This window comes from Suricata suricatta, chromosome 10 (assembly GCF_006229205.1).
Source record: "Suricata suricatta isolate VVHF042 chromosome 10, meerkat_22Aug2017_6uvM2_HiC, whole genome shotgun sequence".
NCBI classification, from domain to species: domain Eukaryota; kingdom Metazoa; phylum Chordata; class Mammalia; order Carnivora; family Herpestidae; genus Suricata; species Suricata suricatta.
In genome coordinates this window covers 80,085,137-80,105,833 of record NC_043709.1, presented here as the reverse complement: position 1 = coordinate 80,105,833, position 20,697 = coordinate 80,085,137, and the positions used below count along the sequence as shown (strand labels likewise).

At 39.6% G+C, this 20,697-nt stretch overlaps 1 protein-coding gene across 1 annotated transcript in view; it reads left to right on the top strand.

The window, feature by feature from the left end:
* The first annotated feature begins 230 nt into the window (after positions 1-230).
* The window catches only part of SSPN (sarcospan), a 35,352-nt gene continuing 14,885 nt past the window's right edge, over positions 231-20,697 (top strand). The window contains exon 1 of the mRNA XM_029954549.1: positions 231-506. Coding sequence (XP_029810409.1) covers positions 231-506 — 276 coding nt within the window. The remainder of the gene's footprint in view (positions 507-20,697) is intronic.

The following is a 20,697-nucleotide window of genomic DNA, read 5'->3' as shown; positions in this document are numbered from 1 at the left end:
CCAGCAGGCGCTGCGTCCGGGCGCGTTGGCAGTTGGCGACCCCCCTTGACTCCCCCTCTGCAGCGGGACTCCCGGTGGCCTTTGGAGGCTCGGCAAGTCGGCTCCAAATGTTTTCCATATTTGTTCAGCCTCCGTAATTCGAATACCAGGGCAGGCTCAGCCCGCCCAGCGCCGCGCTCCGGGGCCCAGCGCTCTGCACACGGAGCCACCCACCCACCCACGCAGCGGCCATGGGCAAGGACAAGCAGCCCCGCGGTCAGCACAGGCAGGGGGGGCCGGCCGCGGACGCCGCCGGACCCGACGACATGGGGCCGAAGACGGGCAAAAGGGCCCCCAAGGCGTGCGGGGAGGAGGAGGCCCGGACGTGCTGCGGCTGCCGGTTCCCGCTGCTGCTCGCGCTGCTGCAGCTGGCCCTGGGCATCGCCGTGACCGTGGTGGGCTTTCTCATGGCGAGCATCAGCTCCTCCCTGCTAGTCAGAGACACTCCATTTTGGGCTGGGATCATTGTAAGCATCAAGTCCGTTTTGCCTAAGCGCGTTTGCCAAACAGGAATGCATAGCAGCATGGTCGAGTCCAGACTAACCCACTGCATGCGCCCTTCCCCAGCTCCACTCTCTAACTCCCGCTCTGCTTGGTGACTGGTGCCTGCCACACTCGGTGTGCCCGGGGGCAAGGCTAGGCGAGACTTTCTTGCTCCAATGGGCCTGCCTTTAACGCTCTGGAGCTGAAGCGGCGGGTCAGAGGCTGCTGATTTTGGTGAAATCGGACAATCTCTATAACAACAGCAGATTCACTTTGGCTTTTCCTCATCCTGGTCCCCTGGACCCCACCCTCATCTCTAGATAAGTAGCAAAGTGAAGGAAGTTCATCTTGTAAAAGCAGGTTTGGAGAAAGCCTGCTTTTGGGGTTGCCACATTGGGTCGTATTGATTTTATTTTATTTTTTACATTTGAGACTTCATTAGTAAGTTTTATAAAATAATGTTTTAAGGCAGAATATGTGAATACAGCAAGCACAGCCTTACTCTACTGGCGTCTAAATAGGATAAACCCAGGGGCTGGCCAGGGCAGAAGTATATTTGGGGCTCTGCTAATGGATGTACTGTTCTAAGCAGAACACTGGTCAGCTGTTGTGACTGAGTGTTGGAACACACAGCACCCTTGGCTTAATTAAATGGATTCTTTGATGTGAAATGGGTGCCGTTTACGGAGCACCTAGTGTTTCCTGTCCTGTGAGGGGCCTTCGATACATTATTTCTAATCCCCACGTCATCCTTCTGAGATACTTATTATCATTTCATTTCTCAGATGAGAAAACCAAGGACAGACTCACGCAGGGTCATGAGTTGGCAAAGTTGGCAAATCAGCCAAGATGATTCCTTTTTGCACCAGACCATACCTGCATTTTCCTCAGTGAGCCGTAATGCCACCACATTTGGTTTGTGATTTTAATACTGTTAGAGTGCCTTGAGGCTTACTCTAATCTCTTTCACGTGCACTATTTTCTTCCATCTACGAAGCAACACTTTGAGGTGGAAACTGTTACCCTTCTGTGGACGGGAGGAAGCAGGCTAAGAGGAACTAAGTGACATTCCCTAGGCCCAGAGATTAAAAGTGGCACAGCCAGGCAGCACTAGAATGGATACTTCTGGCTCCTAGCCTCATACTGCGTCATGACTGCTGTTACTGCCCACAGGAGCTAGAACTCCTGAAACTACCCTCAAAATAATTTTGTATCAGGGACAGATGTTAAAGACACCTAATAAATATGCATCGAGGCAGGTATTTTCTAATTAAGATTATTTGAACTCACAAATTCTTGCAGAGTAATTTAAAACTTTTAATTTGTGTACTACGAATTCCCATGAAATTATCATGATTGGAGTTTTCGAAATCAAGTAATTTTAAAAATAGCTTTCCACTAAGATATACTGGGTATTTTAGTCACCTAAATGACTGTCAAGCGACTCAGAAGGGGAAAAGTTTGTCCTTTAAGATTAGGCGAATTAAAAAGAAAGAAGGAATGAGGCTCCTTCATTCAGTGGTTTTGAATATCCCTTGCAAGTCTGTTTTCTATCCTTTTTTGATTTCAACTTTAAGAAACCCAGTACTAAAAGAGCAAATTAGATGCGAAAAATGTGTCTCAGTGTTTAAGGCACGAACATACAAATTGTGCGATTCTGAAATTTCATGGGCTCCTATTAGAAGCGTCTAATTGCCTTAGAACCTCCCTGAGTGTGAAACAAAGAACATTGAATACGGCCACGTCTCTGTTCTTTCTAGTTTACCAGTTTATCATCTAGGATCCATTTGAAGCTTGCTCGTAGTGTGTAGCCCTGATGATATCTTTAATCTTGAGCTTTCTTTCAACAGAGAATCTGTAGAGAGAAAAGCAGTTAGTGGAGATGGCCTGAGACCAGTGAGGAGGGTCCCGGAGAGCCAGGCGAGGAACAGCTGTCACCCCAGTTGGGCCAGCATCCCAGGCTCCCACAGCCCCCAGTGCTTGTGATCCTCATCTCCCTGTGTGTGCCCAGTCACAGGCACGCGTCCAGGCTTTCAGGGAAGGGAAAAGACGGAGACAGAAGTGTCAACACTGCAGTTGGTACTGAGCCCCAGCTTGGCCATTATTTGCTGAATAACTTGGGCAAGTTACTTAACCTCTCTAGGCTTCCATTTCTTCATTGGTGAAATCAGAATGGTAACAATAATTTCCACCTCTTAGTGTTGTCGTGAGAATTAAATAAATTAAAAGAGTCCTAATACTTAGTGCAGTGCTGGCTAGTGGTAAGCACTCAGTGGTGAATTAGCTCTTTTTATTAGCAAGCAGAGAAGCAATCACTGGTAGTGGGAGTCACTTTTCAAATTAGACGGGGCTCTGTTTTATCTCTAGTCTTGTGGAACAGTTATTTCAGACTTGCTACATTTCCTAGTTGAGCCCTGAAGGAGATGTCAGTTTGATTGTCTCAAACTTTCTCTGTTCATAGTCAAGTAACTATTAGCAATCTTACGGTATTGGATTAGTCCAGGACTTTCTAGATCTCTCTGGAGGCTTCTAACAGTTAACTTGGAGGAAAAAGACCTCCTCAGGGTCATTTTCCCTGGGGATATGGAGTGATTGTGGCCTGGGATATCCAGTATCCTGCAGGAAACATTTGCACATTTTAGGGTATCTGCTAGACCAAAGCAATACAGGACCATCCCTGGAGCTAAGGCAAAGTCAAACCCACTTCTGTAATTGAGGCTGCATTCAAACAGGGCCCCCAGACTGTACACCCACCCCATCAACGGCTTTAATGCTTCACTCTCCTATTTCTCTTTATACTGCTTGCCTCTCCTCTTACTGTAGTGTACTTACTTCATTTTACAAAGGTTACTGTCCTATTACTTGGAGATTGCCTTTCTCATTGTAGAATCTGGGTAGGTAAGTGAATCCACTCAGGTGACTTTTCATTGACCAATGTCTGGGTTACTTGATGAATATTCAGTGAACTTCTCGTTATAAACTGACTTCTGTTGATCTATGATCAGAGGTTTATGTCCCGTGAAATTGTAGGAAAACAAATAGGTCATTTCTTAGCTATCCATAAATGTGACTTCCCACATCCTCCATCAGAGAGATGACTGAAGTCTTTTTACTTCAGTTACAAAAGATTCCTGTAAAGGAAAAAAATGGAATGGAGCCACTATAGGGACTATGTAACCTGTAAAAGTGCCATTCTTCTCTCAAAATTCTTTACAAATGGTTTGAGGGTTGGAAGTCATACCACAATGACAATACCAAGTGAAAGGGGGTCTTTGAGGATGGACTTGGCTGGAGGCAGGGAATCCTGGGATATAAAAGTTTGCTCTGCATTTTATTCTACTAATGGCTTGAGTAGTTGGGTTAAATAAGCATTTAGCTGTGTTCATCATTCAAGAATCCTTATTGATTAAAAAAAATATGTGTGCGCTGAAGGAATCTAAGAATTTTCAGGCCTTTACTTACTTCTTACTCAAATGAACATAATTTGGCTTAAGTGAAGTGTAACATGTTTGAACTTCGGCTTATTTTTCTTCAGTCAGTAACATTTGTTGGCGTTGTCTGCTGTGCTAGACATTGGTCTAAAAATAATGAATCATATACCAGGAGGAGATCTCTAGAGATCCTGATGGACATGTCCCCTTATCATATCTGACAGTAATGAATACTTACGATAAGAAAATTTAACCTATACAAATATTCTTAAAGCCCATTTACCTTTCAAAGTATTTCACTTACAGTGATTTATTTGCTTTGGCATCTCTACCCAAAGTCAATTTAAGAGCAAACTCTTGCCTCTCCTCCCCAATAGGGATGCCTAGTATTTGTTAGTCTCTTGGCCCTTGTAGGGAATATTCCCAAGGAAAGTGGGAATTTGCATTATTGTGGTTTTTAGCTTTCCTCACACTTTCCCCATTGCTCCCAGATCACACTCAGCTAGAATAAAAACCCTGAGATATATACCACATTAATCACATTGGAAAGTTTAAGGAAAGGGCTTAAAAAGAAAAATAGTTCCTTTCCTTAATGTCATTCATAAAATTCAGCATATGAATCTGAAATGATTAAAAGTCCTGTCAAGAATTTCAGTAACAGTTTTCGTATGTTAACTTACTCTAAGGAATTCAAAATGCGGGTGTATTCAGATTTTTAAAATCTGTTATTAGCCCTTGCTTAACGAAAGGGGAAATCGGGAGGTTATTTACTTTAAAACAGAATAGATCCTGAAATGTATAAGTAGATGACATACAGCAAGTAAGGAACAGGTAATATCATCCATAATTTATAAGTAGAAAAACTAAGACATGGTGATTTGGCTAAATGATTTGATCATGGTTATAGGACAAACTGGAGGTGAGGAAGGTTTGGCATTTGGGTTTTGGACAGACCCTGAAAAAAAGCAAGCTAAAAGTGGTGTCAGATTTCCATTTAGGTATATTGACATTTGAGAAATTTAATCTGAAATTATGTTTTTAAGAAAACATTACATAATAATAGATTGTTTTTCATATTGGGACTTTGATATGCTTCCAAAACTTAATGTTGTAGCTCTGGTACCACTGGGAAATAATTTTTATTATAGCAACTGTCACAGGATTGTTGGAAACTGAGGAATGATAATGACATGGCCTCACTCTGTTCCCACTGAGTATATATAATAAATACTGGTAGGAAAATATCTTATAGGTACGTGAAGTTCTCCTAGTAAGTATAAAAATGGGATATAACAATTAATTTGGCAAAAGAAATTGATTGAAATAAGTATATGAAAATAAGGGGATTTTTGAGAATTTTGGTGACCTGTTTCCTGAAAAGATCTTAGAATAAAGAATGAGGAAGGTTAAGATTGGACAGAGTCATTAGGAGAAATGTATTTTCAAGTCTGCTGCTAGCCTCATACCAAGCCACACATGCAAAGGCCAAAGAGGTGCTTATTTAATGAGGAAGTCATCCCTGGATCTTCATTCTCTTTCCAAAATAGGGAGGAGAAGTGGTGCTATTTTTCAATCCTGTGGTGTGGATATATTCAACTCAGAAATTTCACCTCTGGAAACTTTTGAGATATCAGTCATCATTTGGTTTTACTTTTTATGGCAGAGATACTAGTGCATAGGATTTGAGGGGGTAATCACATAAAAACAACGCAGTTTACTCTCTTTAAGTCGAGTGCATCTCCATGGGCCTACTGCACTGCGTATCTCTAGCCACGTGATGGGCACCCAGTGTTGACCTGAACTCCGTCTATCCCATACTTCCCATTATCACAGCTTCCATCTGAACTTGTGAAAATCCATTTCTTAAACTATGGTTTGAAAAATGGCATATAGTTTTACACTACACATTTAAGTTTATTGATAACACTTTGAAGAATGATGAGGTAATAATAAGGAAAGTGCTATTTTTCCATTTGGGGCCCTAGGTTCCAGAAATATCCAGAATACACTATCTTAGCATTACTGAGATGTTTAATTCTGTGTTATAAAGTAACTACAGGATTTTAAAAAATAGGAAAAAGAGGCCATTTGACTTACTTCACATTTCTTTAAGTAGAATAAATGAGGACAAATTAGGATTGACGTGGCTGAATGCTGATGTCTTCTTTATACACAGAAAGCAGTGGCATAGGTTTCCCCAATTTAGTCCAAGAGTTTCGTAGTTGGCCAATATGATAATCCACTTTGAATGTGCTCTGAGCAAGTGGATGTTTTCTAGTTTTTCTCTTGCCTTTAGCCTTGTCTGTGACATTTCTAAGGGTATTCTTTAACTGGGTCCACCTGGTTTCACCCTGAAGGGTTAGCATCAACATCAAAGGCTCTGTGAAGAGCTCGGTGTGCATATATCTGTGTTGCTGGAGGAAAGGAATGGAATCTAGTCATTAAACTTTAATTTGCTATCATTTGGCTGCAAACTACAGTTCATTTTTAGGGCCTAGATCCTGGCAAACTAGAGACATGCTGATCAAAAGGGCCCATCAGAATATAGAGCTGGATGGGAGCTCACAATATCATATTTTAATTTTAGGTATTTTTCACTGTGAGTATTCAAGTCTGGGTTTATTACTACCAGTTCATCAGCTCAAGGTGAACTTTTTTTTAAAGTGGACGTTGGCAACAGTGTTTATAACATAAACTATATAAAAGCCTATTTCAGAGGCACATCCTCTTTCAGATTTTTTGGATGCCGTCTCACAGCTCAGTGTATTGAGATAAAACTTGGCAGGAATAACAAATGCCTGAGCGACACAGCACACTGGATCACCCTGGTTAATTTAAAAATTCATATGTGTACACCTACATGTACGGCAATAACCAAAATACGTTTTTCTTTCTGTCTTAGTCTGCTCCAGCAGCCAGCGCTTTCCCACTCTGTGCTTCCAGAGACTTCCCTCTGTGTCTCTGCCTGGAGAGACAGCAGGATCTTTCTCTCTCTTCCTCTTATAAGACCACAGGTCCTATGGTTAGGACCTCACCCTTACGACTTCACTTGACCTTTTTTTTTTATTTTTTTTAATGTTTTATTAATTTTTGATACAGGAGAGACAGAGCATGAGAGGGGAAGGGTCAGAGAGAGAAGGAGACACAGAACTGGAAGCAGGCTCCAGGCTCTGAGCTAGCCGTCAGCACAGAGCCTGATGCGGGGCTTGAACCCACGAACGTGAGATCTGACCTGAGCCGAAGTTGGAGGCTTAACCGACTGAGGCACCCAGGCGCCCCTTCACTTGACCTTAATTACTTCCTAAAAGCCTTGTCTCCAAATTCAGTCCCCTTAGGGCTTAAACATAGGAATTTGGGGGAGCACACAATTCAGCCAATAGCACATGCAGAGAAGAATCAAAGGTCATGCAAGCACTTCAGTGTTTTTAAAATCTGGTTTCTCAGCTTATTCATGATGGCCCTATGGCTTCTGCAGAAACCGACAGAAGTCTGAATGTTTCTGATGAGAATTCTGAGCCAGTAAGCTGCTATGTGGTGGTGCAACAGGGTGGCATGGCTCTGTGTGCACGCCAGGAGTGAGACATATGGAGGAGGTTGTTTTTACTGTGTTTACAGATTGCTGCTTTTGTCAAATTTCTGGAAAAATCAAGTGCAGTAGATTCAGCCAGTGCCTACGATTCTCAGGATAGCTTAGGCATTTCATTTGCTACCAGCTCTTTAAAGCCTAGGACCCACCATTTAGTAAATTTCTTTCTGCCTTTCTTTTTTGTTCTGGGAGTGACTTGGTGGCAGCATCTAGGGAAATGACACCTTGGCTTCAGAGGCAAGGAAATGAGGGTGGTTGGATGAGTGGTGGTCAGTGTCCTCTGATGGGCGGTGGACTCATGCTTGGTGTTTCTAGAACTCAAGAGAAGTCACCTCTCAGGTCTTTATACTATGCAGCTGTTGTTTTCATTTTTTTTCTTTTTCTTAAATTTTTAAAAATGTTTGTTTATTTTTGAGAGACAGAGAGAGAGAGGAGGGGGGAGAGGCAGAGCAAGAGGGAGATACAGAATCTGAATCAGGCTTCAGGCTCTGAGCTGTCAGCACAGAGCCTAATGCAGGGCTCAAACTCATGAACCGTGAGATCATGACCTGAGCTGAGCCCAAGTGGGACGCTCAACCACTGAGCCACTGGGGACCTCTGTTGTTTCCATTTTTTATGATGGCTCTGAAATTACCCGATTACTGGTGTTTGTTCTATGGAGTAGGTCAGAGCAAAACCTGGGAGGGGTTCCTATCTTGGGCTTCCTGATGTAACAGCCTAGGAGCCTGTGTCTTCCCTCCTTCGGCCTGCCTTCTCATTAGAAATCCTGAACCGGTCTCTGCTTTTCTTTATCAAGTGCTGCACAACCCAAACCATCCCAGAAGGAAGGACGGGAATAGACGAACTCGAACAGTTCGGTATGCCTCTTTTCAACAGTTGATCCAGTCCCAGGCCCAGAATTTGGAGCACGTACAAGCCATGGCCCTTGTTCCGGGGATACCCTGTAATATCTCTGCTTTGATCTTGGAGCCTATTTGAAGTTGACACCGTTCTAACCTTGCTAGAGCCACACCCCCTGCCTAACAGCCATGAGTGTTCCAGTGCTTCCTTCCCTGGGTGCCGGCAAAAGGCCAATAAGTGACTGGACGGTGGAACGCAAAGTGTTTGCTCACAAACAGCATTCTCAGATGCTGCTGAAGTTCTGTTGGGGGCCTGCTTCTATTGTTGCAGAAATGAGCAGCTCTCCGCCCCGGCTGGCAGAAGCTGTGAGAAACATCAAGGATGCTGTTTTCGTGGCATCCCACTCAACTGTTGTTTTGAAAGTGTTTGATTCAGCATTCATTGTAACGAGCCATTAAAAAACCCTTTAAGATAGGTTATTATCAAGGCCTCTCTCTTGTGTGGCAGATAATGACAGGTGACAAGAAAAGAGGGGAATTTGCTAATGTGTTAACTAGACCCTGACTAGGGAGAGAATTTTGGCTTTATTACTAGGGGAAAAAAAATAACACCAGCTTCCTTCTAAAGTATCAGGTGTGGCACACCTATCAGGCCATTAGGCTCAGGCTGAGTCTTATCTCACAGTTAGCTGTGCCAGGAGAGCTATGAAGGAAGGAGGCCTTTTCCAAGATAAGGGAAATAGCCGTTCAGTCTTCATCATTTCTCTTGGAGAGCAGAGCGTGCTGCTTATTTGGGGAGAATGCGGGTGGCCACCCCTACCTCAGGGAAAGGGTGGAGCGTCCAAGGCAATGAAAAAGCAAACCAGGTCTCCAAAAGGCAAAGACATTATAATCCTGGAGAACACTTTCTCCAGAACTGCATCTAGGTGAAAGGCAGAATCCAGCCATTTTACTTTACGTGTTACACGTTCACTAAGTTTATGCATTTCTCTCCTGCAGTCAGCTAGCTAGTCAGCCTCCCAAACAGAAGGATCAAACCCACGCAGGTTGGCTTCGCTTCAGTCTTTTCGTGATCAAGTAGTTTGGGACGCCTATTAAAGCGTTTCGATCTGAGCAAAGGGCTCTGAGACCAAATAGAATTTTTTTAGATGAACACAGGGTGACCGTAACTATTGTGTGATAGAGCCCTTAATAAGTAATTCTCATTCAGTCACCGTCTAGTGCGTCACAAATTTTTCCACCCCAGACCTCCCTGAGGCCTTGCTCCCCTCTCCCTGTCCTCACACACATCACAAAAAGCTCAGTGTCTAGCTAACCCATGTTGCCATGGAAGGGAGCAGGAGAAATGCTAGAGAGGCTGCAGGCTGCTTGGGGACACTGACCTCTTCGTTTTGAAAAGGACAAAACACTTTCCAAAGGAGAAATAATATTACCATATATCACTTAATGTTACATTATAGCCTGTTTTTTAAAACATGCTCTCAATTAGAAAACCCACTCGATAATACTTTTTGAAGGTTGAACAGGATGGTTCTCTCATTTACACTCTTGTTACAACGTTATATAAGTGAATTTATATTGATTTACTGTATAATTTCTATATACTGTATCATTTCATATCTTTTTATTTATTGTACTATTTCAGATATAAGAACCCAGGGATATCAATGTAATATTATCTCTGCAATCATTTCTAAAGTGGGGCCTAATTTGAGAACCTACTTAATTATGTCTGAGTAATAAAATCCGGCCTATAACTATACCACAGGAGTAGGTAAAATCCACACTTACAAGATTCCTTTCCTTTCTGAGGCCTTGAAAAATCCCAGAGTGAAACAAATGAAGATAGGCTGTTAATTTTTCCCACAAATATGTAGCAATTCTATCCCTCCTATTAATTCATGGGAGATGCTAGAGTGCAAACTGTTTCTGTTACATTCTTTAAAAATGGTTAGAGGGAGAGGACAACCAGCTACAATGCAGTTTAAAAAACCCGAGTGTGAGGGTAATCCCCGGATGAAGGTAGCGCAGGGGAGGCTGTGCTGAACCCTGTCCAGAGAGGCTCAGAAAAGTCAGGGAGAAGGGGTCTCAAATTGCAGAATGGGCATCAGCTCTGGAATGAAACTAATGTGGGTAGAATCCTAGCTCTATTAATTTGTAACCATTTCCAAAAATTTTTTGATTTTGCTCCTTATTTTCATTTTTGTGTAGGTTTGAATAAATACAAGAGACTCTATGTAATTCTATGATTATTTTTTAATTATGAAAACTTTCAAGTATATAATAGCATATAGAGAATAATAAGGCAACACCTGCTTATACCTAGTGCATGGGGAGCCATGGAAAAGAATGTCCATTGGTTTGTCATTTTAATATTTTGTCATAAATTGTCTTAGATTTTATTTTTAGGAAAGAAAACATTACAATGCCTTGACATCACCTGTTTCTTTTCTTAGTCATATTCTTCTACCCCTCCTTCCTTCTCCTGAGTTATCTACCTTCTCGAATTTGGTATTTATCATGCTTATGTGTGTTTTCGTACTTTCATACATGTCTATAGCCATAATCATTAATTGTGTTTTATGTTTTAAATTTTATAACATGACATCATTTGTGCTCAGCATTGTTTTTGAGATTATTTTATAATAGTACATGGATACCATTCGTTCACTTTTACTATATTATATTTCATTATAGGAATATACAACAATTTATTCTCCTGTTGATGAGAAGTTATTTTCAAAACTGATCTTTTTTCTTTTTTTGAAACTATAAATTGTTGCAATGGACATTCTTTTCCATGGCTTCTCATGCATGTATTTCAAAGATTCTTTAGGGCACATCCCTAGGAATTGAATTATTGGATCATAAGATTTAGGCATCTTCAACTTACTAGCTATTGCCAAATCAGGACCACAAAGCCATAGTTGTATGAATTTATACTCCCACCATCAGTAAATCTGAATTTTCACCAATCTACAACTTGTCAACATTACTTGCTGTGAGACAATTTAAATCTTTACCTATCTTATATGTCCAATGTGGAGCCAACTGTGGGGCTTGAACTCATGACTATGAGATCAAGACCTGAGCTCAGACCAAGTCGATTTCTCAACTGACTGAGCCACCCAGACACCCCATGCAAAATCTCATTTTAATTTATGTTTTTCTAATTACTACAGGAGTTGAATGTATTTTAATGTTTATTGTCCATTTTATTTGTTTTCTAGAATTTACTTACTCAACAAATATTTTCTTTGAGTTGTCTCTTGTTCATTGATTTATAGGATCTCTTTGCTGTTTAACCTTTGTGTTTTTAGCTACTGGCAATGTCTTCTCTTTTTGGCGCCATGTCTTATATCCTTGTTTATGGTGCCTTTGTTGTGAACAAGGTTTAATTTTAACATATTTATATTTATCAATATTTTTTATAGTAGGTGCTTTGGTATATTCTCAGTCTCTCTCTACTCCAGGTCACAAAGATATTTTTCTAGACTGTGTTCCAGAAATGTTGAAGGTTTGCTTTCATATTTATATCTTTAACCTGTGTGTTCTAACTTTTTGTGTGTGCGATGTGAGGTAGTGTCCAATATTTTTCATATAGATGATTCGTTGTTTCAATACTATTTAGTGAATAATCGGTCCTTTCCAAACTGAAATGCTGTGGCCATTTGTCATCTACGAAGTTCCCATATTAGATTGAAAATTGTGTGCATGAGTCTCTTTAGTTTCATCGTTTCATTTGTCATTCACTGTGCCGATACCACAATGTTTAAATGAACAGCCCCACAGTGTACCTTGTGATAGAGACGGCTGCAGGAGCAGCCCGCCTCACCTGACCCCACTCCCACTTTATTCTTCAAAGTTGTCTTGGTGAGACTTAGCCACATTCTCTTCTGTGTATATGTTAGAATTGGCTTCTTTTGAAGTGCCAAGAAAAATCCTTTTGGTGTTTTCATTTGATTTGTACTTTCTCTACGTGAGCAAAAATCTCTCTCCATTTATTTGATTTTCTACAGTTTAGCTATAGTGTGTCCAAATGTGGATTTTCTCTTTTTCCTATTGGAGATTTGTTATGTTTCTTGGATCTAAGATTTTTGCATCTTTATCGATTCTGGAAAACATTTATGAATATTTTAAATATTTGAAAATTTTTATTGTTTATTTTTTCCCGAATACTCTCTCTCTCTCTCTCTTTAGTCTCTCCATCTGAAACTACTATTAGAGGTATGTTTGGACCTCCTATTTTGTCTTCCCTGTTTCTGACCCTCTCTGCTGTGTTTCATGTCTATCTCTGTTCTGTATTTTGGGTTATTCTTTCAGATCTATCTTCTAGTTCACTATTTGCCTTCTCAGTTAAGTTTAATCTATTTACATAGAGTTTTTAATTTCAATGATATTTTTCATTCTAGAACTTCTATTTTGTTTTACTTGATGCTTTATTTTTTAATATATGCCTGGTGTTTTTTAAAGTGCCCTGTTCTTTATTCATGTTTTCAGTTACTTCTTTCATGGTTTCAATTATTTTGAATGTACTTTTTTAAAAAATTTATTTTTGATAGAGAGAGAACATGAGTAGGGGAGAGGCAGAGAAAGGGGGGCAAGAGGACCCAAAGGAGCTCCTTGCTGACAGCAGCAAGTCAGATGTGGGGCTTGAACTCACAAACCCTGAGATCATGTCCTGAGCCGAAGTCAGTCAGTCGCTCAACCGACTGCACTGCCCAGGCACCCCTGGTGTACTTTTTCTATACGTTCTATCTTTAGTTCCATTATTTGAAATTCACAAGGTTTAATTCTTAGAGAGAGAGTGTGTATCTGGGTGTGCACACATACACCTAATGCACACCTGTGCTGGCCTTCACTAATGAATTGATTATTTATGGGATTGCTATAGTTGGTTTGTGAGTTCATTTTCCAAGAGGCTTTCTTTATGTAATAATTTGCTGTGGCCTATTTGAGGGTTCCTCTTGCCAGATGTCCCAGTGCTATCATGAGCTACTTTTTTTTTTCTTAACCTATTTATTATGGAAAGTTTCAAGCATACAAAAAAGTAGATCAAATAGTATAATGGACACCCATGTTCCCATCACCCATCTTTAATAATTATTAACTCATGATCAATCTTGCTTGATTTATATGCTCTTATACTCCACACCCATATACCACATATTGGTTTATGTTGAAGTAACTCCTAGATATTATATCATTTCATCCATAAATGCATTCATATGTAAGTCAAAAGATGAAGACTAAAAATAATCAAAATACTAATCATCCCTAACAAGTTAACAATTTCTTAATAGAATCAAATCAGTGTTCAAATATCCATGATTAACTCATGAATATTTCTTCAGTTTGTCAGAATCAGGATCCCAATGATACCTATACACTGCGATTAGTTTATATACTTCTTTAAAAAAATTTTTTAAACATTTATTTATTTTTGAGAGAGAGTGATAGAGAGACAGAGTATGAGTGGGGGACAGGCAGAGAGAGAAGGAGACACAGAGTCTGAAGCAGGCTCCAGACTCTGAGCTGTCAGCACAGAGCCCAATGGGAACTCAAACTCACCAACTGTGAGATCGTGACCTGAGCCAAAATCGGACACTTACCCAAATGAGCCACCCAGGTGCCCCAAGTTTATATATTTCTTACGTTTCCTTTATTCAAAGATTTACCCTTTCTCTCTCCTTTCTATCATGTCTTTCTCTCTCTCTCCCCTTTCATCTTTCTCTCCTCCTCACAAATTTTTGTTGAAGAAATCAAGCAGCATTTTTTTTTCTCAGGACTGCTTTCATATTATTTTCTTAAAACCTCTACCTCCACCTCCACCATCAGCCAAGAAGAAATTTTCTTGATGACTTCCAGTGCTAGTGGGTTCATTATTTTTGAGTCACGTAAGGGCATAGTCATTTGAGGGGCCTACCTTTATGCCATGGTCTTAGCTCCATCTCTTAGCCTGTAGAAGCTCAGAGCATTTTAATGTATTTTATAGCAAGGAGGGTTTCATATAACTTAGGCTATTAAAGCCTAATATTAAATTATGCATAAATAAAACCTCTTGATGTTAAAAAAATCTTTGGATCAACTTGCAGGTTTCTTAACCTCTCTGAGCCATAATTTTCTATAAGATGGAATAATATTTTTTACTTATTGCATTGTTTTATGGAATAAATGAGCAAATATATAAAGCAAGTAATGCACAAAACATACCTTTTCTGGGTAGAGGAGATTCTTGAGCAGGGTTTGAATAATGAATATTACTGGATTCAAATAATTGAAGGGGGATGAAAAAGTAAAAGGGCATTTTAGGTGAAAGGCACAATTCATGTCCTAGGCCTAGTTTTCATCCACAACCAACTTCCTTGCTTTACGATTTTCTTGTTTGTGCTCATTTAGTTTTTGAGGATGTAATTGCAAAACTTCCCAGTGGTTACTATCAAATATGAATCTCAACATAGATGCACAAGTCTGTTAGAATATCTAAGTAAGACCCAAATTAAATGGATTCTACTTGAGTGTTTCCATGATAAGTCACACATTAGGATAGTTGTTGGATTGGTCTTCTCTTCTGTTTCTTCTGTGTTGATACAACACTCAGTTGTGAGATCTGTTGGTCTAAAATGAGCTATTTGCAATCATCTTTAGGCAAGGTTTTTGGAACTTGTGAATTGTAGCAATTTCATGCTGGCACATCTCTCAAAGATTTCCTTAGCTTTCCAGCCTTACTTTGGCAGGGACATCAAGGAAAGCACACTATATCCATAGGCTTTGGGGGATTCATGCTCCCTTCATCCAGCTGCTGGTAACAAATTTCAACTCCTTTTTATCAGTTCCATCAGGATAGTTTTCTGTTATCTTATAAAGCAACAAATGAGCTGCAAGTGAACATCTGCAAAGCATAACGTGTGCTGAGAAATAAGGCAGTCACTTGACAAGCACAGTTTCCTTCCTGCACTTTCTGTGCTGGTGCAACAGATGTGGCTAAACTGCACAGAAATGCAATTACAAGACAACACTGGCTAGGAAAATGTAAGATATATATATATTTGTATATGTACAAATATATATACTATATGTAAATATACATAATCATATATGTGTATATATGTAAATACATAATTATATGTGTGTGTATGTGTGTGTGTGTATATATATATATATATATATATATATATATATATATATTTCTGGCTATCAGATAGTTTGAAATGATTATAAAAGAAGCCACCACTTTGAATTATAAAGCAAGTGTCCTACCATGGGAAAGAGTTCAGCCTGGTATGTAACTGTTCTTTACTACTTCCTGCTTCTTCACCAACCTATCAGAGCTTTTATTGCAGCAGAGAAGGTGAATCTATCTCATCACTGATGATTACATAGCAATGATTGCCTTTAGAATGGCCTCATTACTTCTTAGAAATCTTATTTTTAAAAGTTATTTTCCAAAGAAATCTAGATTGAGCCAAGTTCTCGGTGATGATAGGCCTGCTTTGTTTTTCACTGTAATCCATTACCACACAAATTATTTATTTTGATTCAGTTTGAATATCTTTGCATGCCATATGTGAAAAATCCATACATATATTTACAGTAATTCAGACTTGTCAAGTATCATTCCTCAGTCAATTATAATAATAAAGGGGAGAAAAAGACTGAGTGCATATTACAGATGGGCTAAACTCAGGTGTGCCATTTGTCTTTAGACTCTGAAAAAGAAATAATTTTCTGTGATAGAACTGGTTATCTAGAATTGCCTTTTCATGGAAAGACTTTGACCTGGATCATGACCTGAGTCAAAATCAAGAGTTAGACACTTAACTGACTGAGCCAGCCAGGCACCCTACCTACTGAGCTTCTTTTAAGAATAATCATCTAAGGTTGTCTTTGCAAAGCAGATACAAATATTACAAATTGTTCCCCCCAACCCCACAGGAGGATGGGGAAATGCACAGGTGCTGGTGTGTGCTATAACCCAGACTCTACTCAGGCCAAGCAGAATTTGGTCCTTGAATTATGAGAGTATTTCTTGATTAATGCTGTCCATTGGCAGTTTTTACTCTAAGGAAAAAATTAAAATGAAGAGTAAAACAGTGAAGCTCTGGGTTTGGAAGTTCCTAAGGCAAATGAAAAGGCATTGAACCCTTCCTGATGTATGATAAGCCAAATAAAATTCTCCTTAGCACAAGTTGCTAGACATAAAAAGTTGTTGCTAGCTATAATTTTGTTTAAAATGGAAAAGAAGCCACTACTTCACACTTCGTTGAATAAAAACCAAAAAAAAAAATGGTTTTTTTAAAAAAAATTTACAGTAATGTTCTGGGCTTTAATGCCTGTACATTAATGTTTGTAGTGTTTAGAGACAGACAGTTACAGCTTTCTCTTGTATCTTGATATTCAGTCCTGCCATACACTCTTTGATTGATCTTGAATCTTTATATTTATGTCACTTTTGGAATTTCCCATTAATATGTGTATACTAAGTTTAGCTAAAACAATTCTGCTTTTTCTTTTAAAAAAAAAAGTAATATTAGTCTTGGATCTGCTTTGGACAGAAAATATTTTTAGCTGGACAGCAGTTTTTCAGAAATTAAATGCTTGTCTTTGTAAAACCATAATATTGTAGTCAGAGAAACATATGTGGTTCGGCATGGTTACCAAGATTGTAATTTCCTGGGTAGTAGAAAATAAATAGGTTTGACACAAAAAGGAAAAGAAGCAAAAAATGAACTTTATAACTCTTAGGTGTTTGCAAACTATTTATGTCAAAACTATTGGATAGAGTTTTGAAAAGTGGGCCCTTGTTATGAAAGCTAAAGTAGCCCAAGTCACTAAGTGAATGGATTCATTTCTTTATTTGACACGCGTATATCAACTGGTATATACATGCTGGGTATGGTGTTCCATCTTTCACCTACCTTGTCTCACATAATCTTTATAGCAGTTTCTGAAGTGGGCATTGTTGATCATCCCACAGATGATGATGATACTGAGGCTTGAAGAAATTAACTTGTCCAAGACAAAAAGCTAGAATGTGGTGGAGGTGGGTTTTGAACCCAGGTCTGTCAAATCCAGAGCTAAGATATATTGCCTCTGTCTCTGTCTTTACACATGTGGCCCATTTTGCTGTAAAACTTTATATAGTTACCCTCTGTTGCCCATTTCCGGGGACATGCCTTTCCCAGGGACATATGTAGGTTATCTTTTATGGAGCCTGTTAGGTCTTAGGTAACTTAGAATGGATACGTGTTGTTAGAATAACAGAACCAACAAGGTTCTCATAAGAAACAGCCGTGAGTCAACCATCTTTTTTTTTAAGGGGTCGATGGGCATTTCTAGTTCAGTTCTTAAGGGGTAACATACCACTTTGAGGACTTATTTGTATTTTGCTAACTACTATATGTCATGTTTGTGGGAAAAAGAAACAATGATGTTAAGTCCTATGTTCTCCATGGCTCCTCTTGACAACTTGACATAGGATGTTTCTACTAGGGTATTTGTTTGTGGTCTGCCTGTCTGCTTTAAAAAACTGGCTCTACCAAGGCACTGTGAGTTTTGTCTCTTCTATTTACTGAAATATCTTCAGATCCTCAGAGTACCTGGCACGTGGTAGGTACAAAATGAGTATTTGTTAAATGAACAGAATGAGATTATTTCTAAGATGTGATAGAGGGCTACATTTATATGTAATATTCATTTCAGCTCAAGTTTCAGAGTAAGTTATACTGGCACAGTTTGAGGTCATATGAGATGGAAAAAAACAATATGCATTGCAATTGCAGGCATAGCATTTATGATCCTTAAAACAAATTGTAAAGTGTTCTTCTATGTTATCCATTAAAAGACTGAGTATTTTTTAACAAATATTTACTGTTTATTTATTTCTTGAGAGAGACAGAGACAGAGACAGAGCGTGAGCAGGGTAGAGGGGCAGAAAGAGAGAGGGAGACACAGAATCTGAAGCAGGCTCCAGGGTCCGAGCTGTCGGCACAGAGCTCTACGCGGTTCTTGAATCCATAAACCGTGAGATCATGACCTGAGTCAAAGTCAGATGTTTAACTGACTGAGCCACCCAGGCGCCCCAAGCAACAGTCTTTTTTTTTTTTTTTAATGTTTATTTGTTTTGAGAGAGAGAGAGAGAGAGAAGTGTGGAGTACGAGTGGGAAAGAGATGAGATAGATGAGACACACAGAATCCAAAGCAGGCTCCAGGCTCTGAGCTGTCAGCACAGAGCCCAATGCAGGGTTCAATCTCATGAACCAATGAGATCATGACCCGAGCTGAAGTTGGAAGATTAACCAACTGAGCCACCCAGGCGCCCTTCAAGAGACTGAGTCTTAAAGACTGTGTCACCTTTTCCCAGCTTGGACAGCTGGATGAAGTCTCAAAGATTGTTCTTCACACTAGGCCTCAGGAGTGGCACTTCACACTATTCAGCACAGGAGAGGAACAGATGATGGAATGTTCTCTGAATTTCTACAGTTCTCACTTCGCTTACAGTGCTCCAGGTTCCTCCACAGAGACGGCCAGGCTGGGTGTGATAATTAAGAGCCAGGCTCTGTACTCTGGTGCAGCTATCGGCTCTAGTTGCCATGTGACCTTGAGCCTTAGTTCCCTCATCTACAAAATGGGGCTAATGATAGTGACTACTTCATAGGATTTTTGTGAAGACCAAATGGGATCATTTATATAGAGTGCTTAATTCGCATTAAAGTGTCTAAATTTAGACTTGATAATCAGTTTTTCTTATGTAAATGTAAAGGTTATGGCCAATATTCACTGGTATCCACTAATACAAAGTAGACTGTGTGGTAGCTGTAACCAAGACTGTACATGTGTTACCAATTTTAAACATAGTTAACTTGGTAATTCATTTGTGAGCCCTTAAATATGCTCTAAATTTGATCAACTCTAATAAACGCACATGTGACTTGCAATAACAATTATTATAATAATTACGGCTGGTTTTTCTCCCGCTATTTCTTAGACATTATTGTAGGCACCTTATTTACATTATCAGTAATCTTTGAATTAACCCTCAAAACAAGGCATTGTTATCTGTATTTCATAGATAAGGAAACTGAGGCTAAAAAGAATTAGCTTTGTCCAAGATCATTTAGCTGCAAAAATAATAGAGTCAAGCATCAACTCTAGCCCACATTTTCCCCACTTTGCAGCATTTAATTACATTTATAGTTTCCTAGTTGATTTAACAGAACTAAATAGCAGTTACCACTTGTTGAATGAACTGTTAATGTTTCATGCTTTCAAGAGTTATTTTCACCTTTATCACTTCATCTGATTAGGAAGAGTATTTTTGAGCCCTTTTCTTTTCCTTTTACCCAAAAATGTAATTTAAAATAATAACTAATAATAGTAATAAATGTGAAGAGGGAATAACCTCACAGTTCTACCATATTTAGGTCTTATTAGCACCAAAAACTTTATTGTCTTTAAAAACTAATAGACAGGAGGAAAAAACCCACAGTTGATTCAATGTCCTTTACATTTAGAAAGGATGAGGGGGATTTGGATGAATAAATAGTAAGGAGGGATTTGGATGAGCTCCTATTGACTGCTCACTTTCCCACCTGGCCAACACCCATCAAACGACATACCCATGGCTGTTCATTTTCCTGCACCTCACTTCTTCAACAAAGTAGGGATTAAACGTAAATTTCTGAGGGCAGAGACCATATCTTATTCTTTATACTCCCAGTACCTCCCTCCATAAAAGTTGTTGAGCTAAATTCAGTGGGGAGTCATACCTAGATTAGGGCGACTACTAATAGCAAGATCTGAAAGATTACTTTGTACCAGTTCTTGCTCCATTTCCACTCAGGAAATTATTATTAGGATTGCTCCCTGGGTCTCTCCCTCCATTGCATCTTTTTATGTGATTCTGCGGGCTGGTTTCAGGGATTCCAAATAACTGGGAAAGAGTAATGTGCCAAATGTTGCCCTTCAGTTACAGACTAATCCCACTTGGAACCATATGCTGCTCTAAGAGAGGAGACTGGAAAAGGGCAGAAGATGTAGCGGTGCAGGGGTGTGCTGCAGTATCTCTGGTGGGCTTGTGCCAGCCGACTGTGCACATCTCTCCCCAACTCTGCTCCGTGACTTCACGTTGATAGCAATGAAGGGTTCCTACAATAGAAAAGGCTGAACTTCTTTATGAGAAAATTACTGTTACTATTTCTCATTATGACTTATAATAAACAGCTCTTCAGTAGGAAACCCCACTTGTCAGTGTGTTACTCTAGACCCCAAACTTTCAGATAAACCTCATACCAGGTGTCAGCATTTAGAAGACTATGTT